The sequence below is a fragment of the Osmerus mordax genome, chromosome 3, assembly GCF_038355195.1.
Source record: "Osmerus mordax isolate fOsmMor3 chromosome 3, fOsmMor3.pri, whole genome shotgun sequence".
In the NCBI taxonomy this organism is placed as follows: Eukaryota; Metazoa; Chordata; class Actinopteri; order Osmeriformes; family Osmeridae; genus Osmerus; species Osmerus mordax.
Genome location: NC_090052.1, coordinates 18,724,484 through 18,736,418, shown reverse-complemented (window position 1 = coordinate 18,736,418; position 11,935 = coordinate 18,724,484). Strand labels below are relative to the sequence as shown.

The following is an 11,935-nucleotide window of genomic DNA, read 5'->3' as shown; positions in this document are numbered from 1 at the left end:
AAGAGAGAGAGGAAGAGAGAGAGGAAGAGAGAGAGGAAGAGAGAGAGGAAGAGAGAGAGGGAGAGAGAGAGGGAGAGAGAGGGAGAGAGAGCATGAGAGAGAGAGAGACAGACAGAGCATGAGAGAGAGACAGAGAGAGAGAGCATGAGAGAGGAGACGGTGTGGGAATCTCCTCACTTTTCCTCTTCATCGTTTCTGCCAAAACATTCATATATGCACAACTGCGCCGTCCTGGGCTGAGACGGTGAACAGGCTGAGTGATAACGATGTGGACACAGTCCTGATTTGCCAGAGCGCGCTCAAGCTGCGCGAACACACACACACACACCCAGGGAGGTCTAGCTAATAAACCAGAAGACCTTTGCTACATAAGAGCAGCGAGTCATCACATCCCTTCACATGCAATAAGCCACCGAGTCTCAGGCCGACACACAGGCGCCATTAAAAGTCCCTCTGTTTGAACAGGCAGCCACACAAGGCACGCTCTCCGACACGCTCCTCTCCTGCCTCCTCCTGCTGCTCCACATGGAACTGCAGTGAGGCCGGGCCCGAAGGCATGAGGCGGAGCAGAGAACAGGAGGAGGCCGAGAGGAGGACGAGGCAGAGATGAAGAGGCTGAGAGGAGAAAGAGGCAGAGAGGAGAGATAGGCAGAGGAAAAGAGGAGACGGGGAGGAGGCAGACCGGAAGCTGCTGCAGTGCGTTGTTGATGGTGATGTAGATGTTCCAGCAGCGTGCTGACTGACCCCCCCAAGGGCACAGTCCTCAGCTACATGACATCTCCTCCCCCCCCCCACCCCCCCAACGCCTGGTCCGTCAGCCTCACTAAGCAGCACAAGACACCGCCGTGACAAGAGGCTCCCCCCCCCCCCCCCCCCCATGCAAAGCCCTCTGTCCCCCGCAGACTCCCGGGCTCTCTGACGGCACGCGCGCGCAGGGCGCACGGCGAGCCCTGGCTCGTGCTGTAGGAGCACGAGCAAGGAGATGAAAGAGCGGGAGAGGATGTTCAACATGGCCTCATACTGTCACACATCCAAGGCGCCGCGCCCCTCGCACCCGGCGGCAGACAACCGCTCGGATCTTCCACCCGGCAAACACCCGGGGAGAGGGGACGGGATGGATGATTGGGCGGATGGATGGCTGGATGGATGAGCAGATGGATGGCGTGGGCTCTCCCAGTGAGCAGCATCAGGCACAAGATGCATCTTTTGATTCGGGGAAGATCAAAAGGCGGTCGATTCCCTCCCTAACTCGCGACGAGGCGAAGAACGTGTGTGGTGCATGTGTACGATGCAACCTGGTTGTTGAAAAGGTAGGCTATGAGTGCGTGTGCAACCCAAAGCAGAACATTCCTCTCATTACAGGAGATCTCCATGCCCCAAATATATCACAAAGGCAAAGTTAAGAGAGGTAAAGCTGCGACGGCAGCTACAACACCGCTAAAGCTAATTAGGCTACATTGACGCCCAGGCAGCCAAACCTGCAGGCTCTGATCTGCAAGCAGGTCCCATCCAGGCAGCGTGAGCGAGGCCGTGTGCTAGTCCACCCTGCGAGGAGGGCGCTGAGGCTGGGCTGTTTGAACAGCCAGCTCGCACCGAGTCAGGAAGTGGAGCCGCTCCCAAACCTACATTTATCCAATTGAACTGTGGGCGTATGGAACAGCAGTCCGCTGTGTGCGTAGGGAGGACACAAACACACAACGATAAACAACAACAAGGACGACCCACGATGAGGAGGGAGGAAAGCACTGGCAGCAGCAGAGTGTGTGTGTGTTTTGTGTACGGACAAAAACACCCCAGCTGAACAAAGGTTGTACCAGTCATCTGTCAAGATTCAAAAGATACCAGATGCCCTCAAACAAATCCATCCTCTGTGTCCACACACACACGCACGCACGCACACACGCAGCCGCCTGGTAAGTGAGCGAATGGTCTCCTGAGAGCATCATCACCTAACCAATGAGAACACAAAGAACCCCCTCGGCAGAATGCCCCGGGCACCAATCAGGGGCCGCAGAGCTCCAAAACAGGAAGGTATTATCGGGCCGAAAATCTATAGAGCGTTTCCATAGCCCTCTCCCCCACAGAGGGACTATTAACACTTTAAATCACCTTGGGAGGCAACACCACCAGGACGACAGCCCCATGGGGCTCTAATGAAGCCTGGCCTCGCCGGGCCTCATTAATTGCGGCCCTCCGCTGACTCACAGAGGGGGAGGCCCGGCCTCTGCCTCTTCTCACCGTGGGCTTGGGGACAGCCAGGACAATGGGCAGTAATGGAGTGTCCACACTGGAGCTGATGGATGGCCTCTACTTGGGCCCTCCCTCCATCCATCCATCCATCCATCCCGCCCTCACTCAGCCCTCCATCCCGCCCTCACTCACAACCCTGGTGAGTGATTGACAGGTCATTAGCCAGATGGTCAGCCTGGAAGAGGACGGAGCCGCACTCGAATGAGAAAAGAGAGCTAGGCTCCTCCGCCACGCTCGTCCCCCCCGATCCGAGACCGAAAAGGGGGAAGGAAGGAATGAAAAGGAGGCAGAAGGTACGGATGGAAGGATTCATTTGAAGCACATCTGAAAAAAAGGGGCCTCAGTCGGCGCCTACGCCAGTCATCCGTCTGCTCCCAGCATGCTTTGCGGTAAAGATGGCTTCCTGTGGTCTTGTGGACTGATGCATGGTTCAGTCCCTGGCTGAGAGGGAGGGAGGGGAGGGGAGGGGAGTGAGCTCATCCAGTAAAGTGTGAACATTGGGGGGATGGACACACACACACACACAATCCAAATTCTCCAGTCACACAGACAAATGTACATGAGCGCATGCATACACACACTCGTAATCTTTAACTGGACAAACCCCCCCAAAAAAACATGTTTCATACAGTCACAATGAGCAGGCCTGAGATGTGTTCATACGTACATACATCTCCCTCACACACACACACACACACACAGCAGCTGCCTGCAAGTTTAGAAAGGAGCTTAAGCCGCAGCCCTCTGAACCTGAACCATGCATGTTTCATGAAGCTTCCTCCTCTGCTGATGCTGCGGGCTCCATGTTTAACATCGTCCAATTAACCAGGCCGCGGCCACCGCCCACCACCACCACACCACCCTTCCATTCCTTTTTGCCTTCCGTTTCTCCACCCCTCAACCCCCCCCCCCCCCCCCCCCAAGCCAAGCCACTCCTCCTTTCGACCCCTCCTGCCCTTCTCCTTCACCCCCCCATTCCTTCCCTCAACCCTTTCGTCATCCCTCCCTCCAGCCTCACGCCGTGTGTTCCCCGTCGACATCCCGTCGCCCCAGAGCCGCCCCAGCCTGCCACCCCCGTCCTCTCCAGAACTGGAGATCCCCAAAGCATGGCTTCTGGACGGACAAAGCCCTGGGCTGTGGCCGGAACCGTGTCCTCCATACATCTCCGCTCCTGTCCTGCACCACTGACCTGACAAGCACCAAGAGAAGGGGATGGGGCGTCGGCCACGTTAACCCCCCCGAGTGCTGTGAGATCAGGCGATCTTGGGAGGCATTCGAGGATAGACGGGCGTGTGGTCTGGGAGGTCGGACAGGCTGGAACTAAGTTGGAGGGGGCGGGATATGGCGAGGGACAGAAGCCTTTGTTTAGACTGGAGCAGCCTGCCGCGACCATGCAGACATGCAGACACAGACAGGCATGCAGACAGACTAGGCAGGTCTGGGTCCGAGTCCGGCTGGGAGGGGCGGCTGGACTGGGCCCAGACACCAAAGTCTGTCGTATCACACATACCACCCACCACTGTCTGCTGTCTGCAGCTAGGCCCTGTGCAGCCAAGGATGAGACACAGGAGGGGGGGCAGGAGGTGAGACACACGGATGAGAGCGTAGGAAGACACGGTGGCGGACTGGCGATACGGAACAGGAGGTGGACACGGGGTGAGGGGGCAGACGGAAGAAAGAAAGCGAGGGGGAGGGAGGAGAGAGAGACACAGAGAGAGGAAGGAAGACGCACAGCAGATTCTCGCAAGAGGGATTTTCTTTGCGGACCGCTGTGGATGCTACAAGATGGGGTGGGGGAGGGGTGGGGGAGGGGTGTGCGCCGGGTGAAAGTGATGCAGATAGCTTACTGAACATGGACCATGACCTCACGATGAATCACCATGCTTCAAACAAATGCAGATGAGTTCCCTGTGGCGGATAAACAAATCTGATGGAGGGATGGAGAGGTGGGAGGACGGTAATACGTTGGACGGAAGGAGGTGAAAAGCCAGTGTCCTTCCAGAAAGAAACTCGTCGGCTCGTTTCCCCCCCCCCATTTAGAGAGAAAAGTGCTGGTTTGGGTGTGGTGTAGAGTACAGTACCACTGTTCCTCTGATCGTACGTTAGATTATTTAGCGGACGGCTTTGGCGGGTAAAAATCAGTCAGACTTGATGTCATTTTTAATCGCGGAGCTACGGAAATCAAAGCATCCGAGACGTCTTCAAAGCATCCGAGGCTGTGAAGACGCTGTCATCTCCTGCTTGCTTTCATCACCAGCCACGTCCCGCTGATCCCCGCCTCCCACGACACAGCCAGCCCCCCCCTTGCCAACCGCAAACACCTCCTGGAGATTAGCGGGGCCTCGTACAGCCACGCAAGCCTCCTTCCTTCCCTCCATTCATCTCCCTTCATTCCTTTCCTTCCTTCCTTTCTCCGTTTACCCCGTTCCTCCATCCGTCCATCCCCCACCGCAACATGATCCGATCAGGGGAAACCATAATGGTCTTTCACTCTGCAGTTCACAATCCTGTAGCATCAAGTCAAGGAGCAAGCACGCGTTCCTTGAGGACTCAAACAGGCACCAGGCCTCATGTGCTCCAGATGGGCCCCGTGTGCACACGAACGGGGGGGGAAAGCGCGCCACATCAATAACCATGACCGTCATGAATATTCACACGCGTCTCTCCGCCTCCTTACCCATTCATAAACTATGAATTATAAAATAGGCGGGTACCCTCAGAACATGGGGAAGGCGGAGGCCTCCTTTAACGCGAGGCTCGATCCGTTCCGCTCCGCACCCGGGCTGCTTTTCAGCGTGGCCTCACCGGGAACTGTTTCCAGCGCTACGACACACAAGCCGAGGAGGCTCGCCGCCGTCTCTGCGTTTAAATCTCGCGAACGCGGAATCGAGTCGTGAAAGCGCTGGTGGCTTCCCAAAGAACGCGGGCCCGCTGCAACACGCGGAAAGCGAGCGCTGGCGCCGCATAGCCGCATGAAAATAGGAACATAGAAAGAAAGGATTGGGGGGGGGGGGGGGGGGGGCTGTACTTCCTCCCTCGCACCTCGAAAAAACAGGAAGTCGTGAAGCGACATCCGGGAGGACCGTCACTGTAGAGTTTCTCCTAACCCCCGCCCGGACCGTCTCTCCCTCAGCTCCATGGAAACCAGCGGCTGGGTGTCGTGCTGATCACACACACATACACGCACACACCACTCGAAGACGCAGAGATGAGGCAGAGAGGAGAAAGATTAGAGGCGGGGAGAGACGGATGGAGAAAGCAGGAGACGGAGAGAGAGAGAGAATGATTAGGGGAGCGTCAGGATCACATAGGCCTCCTGTTAGTGGGTCATTAAGAGCTCCTTAGGGTGGAGGTGCTGTCTTGTTGTTTTCCCCTGGATCTTTAATGCCTTGCTCAGCGTCAGGACACCAGGCTGTTTGTGTGCCACTGCTGAGATGGTCCCGCCGTGTAAACAAAGTACAGGACAGACTCTGTGATGTCCTAGAGAGGACAACAATGGACTGAACTCAGGACCGGGGGGGGGGGGGGGACGGGGGGACGGGACCCTTGAACAATACCGTTCATAGTTTACTTGGTAGGATAACGGTTTGGGATTTGAGAAACCCAGGCTGGGTTGCCAGGATGTGGTTTCCTGCTAGTTCCAATACAGGGAGTGGGGCAGGGGTGCTACGTGGACCAGGAGCTTCCATCGTGACCCGTGGAGAAAAAGTACCGGAGTTGACAAACCCTGACACGGGAAAATGGGCGCAAAGTTGCCGTGCTGTGCTGCTGCACGCCTGTGGCCTCGCTCGCAACGCTGCGTTGCCATGACTACACGCTCGCACCAAATCGGCCGTTAATTCCGATGTTGGTTCGCCCGGCTCAGGACACTTGGGAGAGCGGGACAGATGTCGGCCGGTGCTCCCCTGCATCGACGGAGAATTGATTTTAGCCGGAGGCGGGGAGGGCGACAGCTCGCAGCGACAGCTGATAAGAACGGAGGGGGAGGGGCGAGACCTGTCGGGAAGGACAGAGAGAGACTCGCACAGACAAGTGGGAACCCAGTCGAGCAAACCGAGCTATGCTTGGCCGTATGGATTCAACAAGGTCTCTGTGTCACAATCAAACCCCACCCTTCCCCTCTCCAGCCACATTATCGAGAAGGCATTTGCGGTAGGAGGGAGGTTCGTAGCCACGAGGGGTCGGAGGGGGAGGTATGGCCGCGCTACAACCGAAGAGCCAGCGCGATCCCTCGCTCAATGAAGGAGTTCCAAATCATAAGTGATGTTTGCAATGATCTGGTGAGATGTGCCTGTGCTGTGTGTGCGTGCGTGTGTAAATACACAAAAGTGTTGCTGCCGCTAGGTGAGAAAGTGAATCGATTGCAGGGGAGGAGGGATGCACCAACACATCTTTACCAGCCAAGCCGCCCACCTGAGTGGAGACAGAAGGAGAAAATCATTTCTCCTGGTGTCACCTGCCGTCTCTCTCTCCCGCCTTCCTCCCCTCGGCCCCTCCCTCCCTCCCCCACTGCCTCCATCTATCCGCCCCTCCCTCCATCTATCCACCCCTCCCTCCCTCCATCTATCCACCCCTCCCTCCCTCCATCTATCCACCCCTCCCTCCATCCATGCCTTCCTCCGACCACCGCTCTCTCTCCCATTCTGCATCAGTGACCGGCCCACCCCGCCCCATATGGCCCCCTGGAGCCCCAAGCAGCATGGCAGACAGGTGTCGGGACAGCTGTTTAACAAGAAGGTGTCCTAGACACTGCCCCCCCCCCCCCCCCCCCCGCCCCGCCAGAGCAACAGAGCCTGCCAGCACGGAGATGATAAACATCTACACCTGCCAGGGGCTGGCGCCGAGAGGCAGGGTGTGTCCGGGAGGCTGTGTGTGGAGAGGGAATGCAGCGGTCCTGTTAGGGGGAGGAAGCCAGCTAGCTAGCTCGGGGGGTTCTAAGCCTCAGGGCTTAGTGCTCGTGGAGCCTGTCAGAGACTATGGGAGATGGGAAGGCAGAGAGACAGACAGAGAGTGGAAGTGGAACTGGTTATGGAACTCAGTCCTAACAGAACCCTCATTTTCATCAGCAATTGTATTTAAGGAATATTCCAAGGGCAGTGGTGTCTTGGAAGGAGAGGCTGCCCTGTGGAAGATATCCTCAAGCACCAGCTAGTCCCAGATCAGAATATGTTTCCTACCCTTGTTTGGTTACTGTTGTCAAGATAAACAGATAAGCCATGAGTCATGAAAAATCCAGTATATGGCCATGACATATGAATCTGTAATAACGCCATGGATCCCTCTGTTAAAATGTGGGTAAACGTTTTAAAAACTACACAAAATACTACAGCTTGTTCTTAGTCCCATCCTTAATGCAAACATGCTCAGCATTGACCCTTAGTTTGTGTATGCTACTAACCTTTTAAGAGATTTGGGGGTACCACATACTTGGAGAGCATTTGCCCTTACGGCACAGGTGACCTCCAAACCCTTGTCTGTAACTGACAGACTAGCCTACCTTGGTTGTTTGGTCCTGTTTGCATAACAGACCCAACAACGGCTTCCACGAATCCTGACGATAAACAAGACGGCAGTGTTTGGTTTAGGGGCCGAGCGCAGTGACAGTGAGGCTTTCAACTCGGACCACAGGATAGAGGGGACTTGGGACAATGAACCTGAATTCCTCTAACTAGCCGCACAATAATCTAGGACTGAAAGAGGGCTGTGTCCCTGATTCATCAAGCCAAACTCGAGTGCCAAATGCTTACAGCGTCACAGTCAGAGAGAGAGTTAAAGGGCTGGAGAGCTTCCGCAGGCAAGACCTACACACAGTCAGAACCCACTAATCTGGTCCGGCTGCAGCCGACTGTATTAAGCCCAGCCTATGGATAGACATAGGAAGGCTAATGCACCCCTGACTGTGGTCCAGTCTTTACCACTGGGGTTTCTGACCGGGGTTAAGATGGGCCCAACAAATGGCTCAGTGAGGCAGAGAGCAGATCTGGTGCGGCGCGGACCAGCAGCTTCCATCCACGGAGCTGCGTTTGCTCTCGTTTCCTGACAAGGCTCCAGTCGGGCTGCTGTAGCTGCGCTGCCGTTGGCCCAGTCTAGACCGTACCTCCGGGAGCGCCGCTCCCCCGCACAGCACGCGGCAGGAGAGGAAGCTCCGGCTTAATTACTTTCAGAGGAGAACTCTGAGAACGAGGGGGCGAAAAAAAAGCAAAGTTAATCGTGACGGCCTACAGAACAGTGAGCGGGGCGTCGTGTTAACAGCCAGGCTTGGGGGACCACGGCGCAGTGCAAACAAAGGGTCATCCATCGACCCGGCCCTGCGTGAGCCATTTGCTTTAACGAGGGCAGAACTCTGCTGTGATCGAGCTCGTCATGGCCAGAGTGAGTCGTGCTGGAGGCTTCAGCCCCGCCACTGTGACTGTCTCTGAGGCTACCACCCACTCTCCCATCTACGTTGTATCAGGGCTGTCTGTTTGTCTGATTCAGACTGGCAACAAGTCCTGTAGGGATAAACGTCCTTGGGGAAACACAATGAATGGGTTTGGACGATTGATGCCGGTCATTTCTGACCTCTGCTTGTGTCAGTGCAAGGAGGAAAAGGGGTTTTTCAACTCACCAATGCTGTCCATCCCGCATCATTCTGAAGCACCTATTTCATCAACAACGAAATAAAAATGTATGACACATGTAAGATGTGCTGGGATTGCAAGTGGAAATGCACAATATGATAAACTATGAACATGACAAGTTGGTATGATATGATGTTGGGCTGGTCATATTTACGTGTTTTTTATACAAACCCTAGCATTAAAATTGTCCCAAAGAAATTAGCATACAGACATTGTCATGTAGAAAGACAGCAGATGGTGGAACTAAATAGCTAGATGTGTAAATGTGCGCGGCTTACGACCCCTGCTTTACTACTCTTGGGTGAATGAAAGAGATGGGGGGGGGGCGGTCTCACTGAACAATGTGTGGGGGGCAGCACAAAAGATTTGGCTAACTAAAGCTAGCTAACTAGCTAACCTTCAAAGGGAACCTTTTAAGTGTAGCTGCTATAGGTTTCCGTCTAAAAAACACAATACTTCCGTTTTAAAACGAACTTGTAAGCATATTATCTAGCTATACTAGACCCGGTGAGAAAATACTGAAGTGATTATCACTACAATATAACATGCTAAGTAGTTGCTTAGCAAGCTTGCATCATGTGTTGTTTAGCTCTTATAGACAGCTAGCTAGTTAGCCAGCTATTAAAAGAGGCATTGGGGTAGATCACCCATGGAGGGAAAAAGCTAGCACTTGCAGCTAGCTGGCTGTCTGATCTAAGCGTGAAACGTTTGCTGGCTTGCTGTTAGGGCTACTAGCTTCTTCGGCTGCCAAATACAAGTTACCCAGCGATGCAGAGCAGTCTTCGGGATGCTAGCTACTAGCTGGCTAATTGATCCTTGATCACAGACCATCCCAAGCTAGCACTAGCAGTCTCACACATTCAGCAAGCTTTGATGCTCATGGCCAACTTATTTATCCCATATTTGAGTGCTTCAAACTGTGTGGGGCGTCATATGCACATAACCAATTCCTTTGAATATGCATTGGCAATATTCAATTTTTGCTTTTTGCATTCCTCTGTTTTTACCTTTCGTCTCCTGGTCTCAGCACTCCCGCTCCAAACAAAGCACTGGTAAATGACTCGTAGGTTCTGTTTCCAATTGTCCACCTTATAACCGTTCACATGGGAGCACCCGGCCGGACTCATGACACAACCAACATTCAATTTGTTTTTTAAATTATGAAACGTGTCCTAAAGAATTATGAAGCTAGCGCAAGCTGGCTGTCCAGAGATGGTTTCCGTTTGGAAATGGGGACAGCCGCGGCAATATCCAAAATACGACTCGGTGTCGGACATCTGACACATACGTCCTTTGTATACTTGCAGTATATCAGCTAGAATTTCTGAATTCATACATGTGTTCCCTTTCTATTTGAAAAGTGCCTTTATCCGTGGCTTAGACACTTACACACGATTCGTAGATTTCTTTTTTTTTATGGTAGCTGGACTGTGCTGATTTCAACAGCACACCACAAGCTCTACTAAGCCCGCCCAAAGCGAGACATGATTTGCTAATACAAAAGAGTTGGGGAACACGTTTCCCGTAAAGGCCACGCCTCTTTGCAGCAATGAAAATAATGTTATTGGTGTAAATTAGTGCCATTGGTAAGAGTAGGCGTTCTTACCAATCTAATTTCACCTATAGCTAAGTTTCAGAAACACATTTCTTATTAAACGTGTCAAAGCATTTAGTAAAGATTGTTGACACCTATTTATTGATAAATTGATCCTCTGCCGTATTATGTAATCGAATTTAAGATATAAATTGATCTAAAGATTTTAAGTTGGCCTACCTATGTGTTGTATTACAGGACTATCAGTTTGGGGGAATAGATAGTAGGAAATGCTCTGTGCCATACTGTGAACCTGATATTTCTCCGTCTACACACTGTTATATTCCATATGGATATATTTCATATGAAGACCCTGTGTTTACTTCAACACATAGTAGTGTACATCTGCAGTTTGTCAACAAGAGACTGACATCTAGTGGTTGAATAGTGTACTTACTAAAGGATAACTGGACACAGTAAGGTCCATCTGAGCTCCAGTCATTTCAATACGTAAGTGAAATGAATCCTGACTCTGCTGTGTTATTATTTAATATGACATATTGAGTAAAAGTCTTTTAAAAATCCTCATGTCAGGAAGAAATATCAGTCTCCCAGGCAGGGGCGCCGTATAGGGGGGAAAGGTAAGTCTCAACAAACAAGCGTTTACCCAGTGATCATACACAGGTTAATAGATAGGCCTAGTGATTGTTAGGAATAAATGTGTAATAGCATAAACGAAGACGAAGCATTGTAAGTGTGTGTGTGTGATGGCGCTAGTATTTGTTATAGAGAGAGGTGCGTTTCTGTCACACGTATTTTTTCAAGCGGGATACATCACTGCATAGCAGGATTCCTCGACCGATTCAAATTGCTAAACTCTTTCAGGATGGAGTAGTTCTACTTACACACCACTAGAATGCGCAGTCGGTATACAATTAGAGTAGTCCCCGGTTGTGCAGTAAAGTTGACTCAATTTTACATTTGAACCAACAGCCTGAAAATTGCTACAATCGACGGACATAGCTTTTATGCTTGTTTTGTTTACAGCCACTAATTGTATCAATGTATCAAACATTTTGACCAACGATTTAAAGGCGTTCAGGTGTCAGGTGGCTGAGCGGTTAGGGAAGCGGGCTTGTAATCAGAAGGTTGCCAGGTCGATTCCCGGCCGTGCCAGATGACGTTGTGTCCTTGGGCAAGGCACTTCACCCTACTTGCCTCGGGGGAATGTCCCTGTACTTACTGTAAGTCGCTCTGGATAAGAGCGTCTGCTAAATGACTAAATGTAAATGTTCAGATGCTTCAACTAGACTTTAGTCACTGAGTCACTGCTCTTTCAGTCTTTGTTGTCCTCGAATTGGCAATAACCTGAAGTTAGCATGAACCTTCAGACAAAGTTTTTAGAAACCATTTTACTTTACACTTAAATGTACTGTATATCTTTTTTATTATCTTGAAAGTGCACTTCATTCATATTAGAACAAAGTTGGGATTAACTTTTAGCTAACCCCAGAAACATGCATTGGGGCAC

General features: G+C 52.2%; 1 protein-coding gene across 4 annotated transcripts in view; it reads right to left on the bottom strand.

Moving 5' to 3' along the window:
- Nucleotides 1-10,270, bottom strand: part of LOC136940611 (ubiquitin carboxyl-terminal hydrolase 22) — a 26,522-nt gene extending 16,252 nt beyond the window's left edge. For 2 of the 4 annotated variants that reach the window (XM_067232814.1, XM_067232815.1), the window contains exons 1-2: nt 9,878-10,270; nt 8,858-8,890 (exon numbers count right to left, since the gene is read on the bottom strand). In XM_067232814.1, coding sequence (XP_067088915.1) covers nt 8,858-8,890; nt 9,878-9,997 — 153 coding nt within the window. In that variant the 5' untranslated portion in view covers nt 9,998-10,270. The remainder of the gene's footprint in view (nt 1-8,857; nt 8,891-9,877) is intronic. The other 2 variants (XM_067232816.1, XM_067232817.1) reach the window with 1 other exon arrangement.
- Between the last annotated feature and the right edge of the window lie 1,665 nt (nt 10,271-11,935).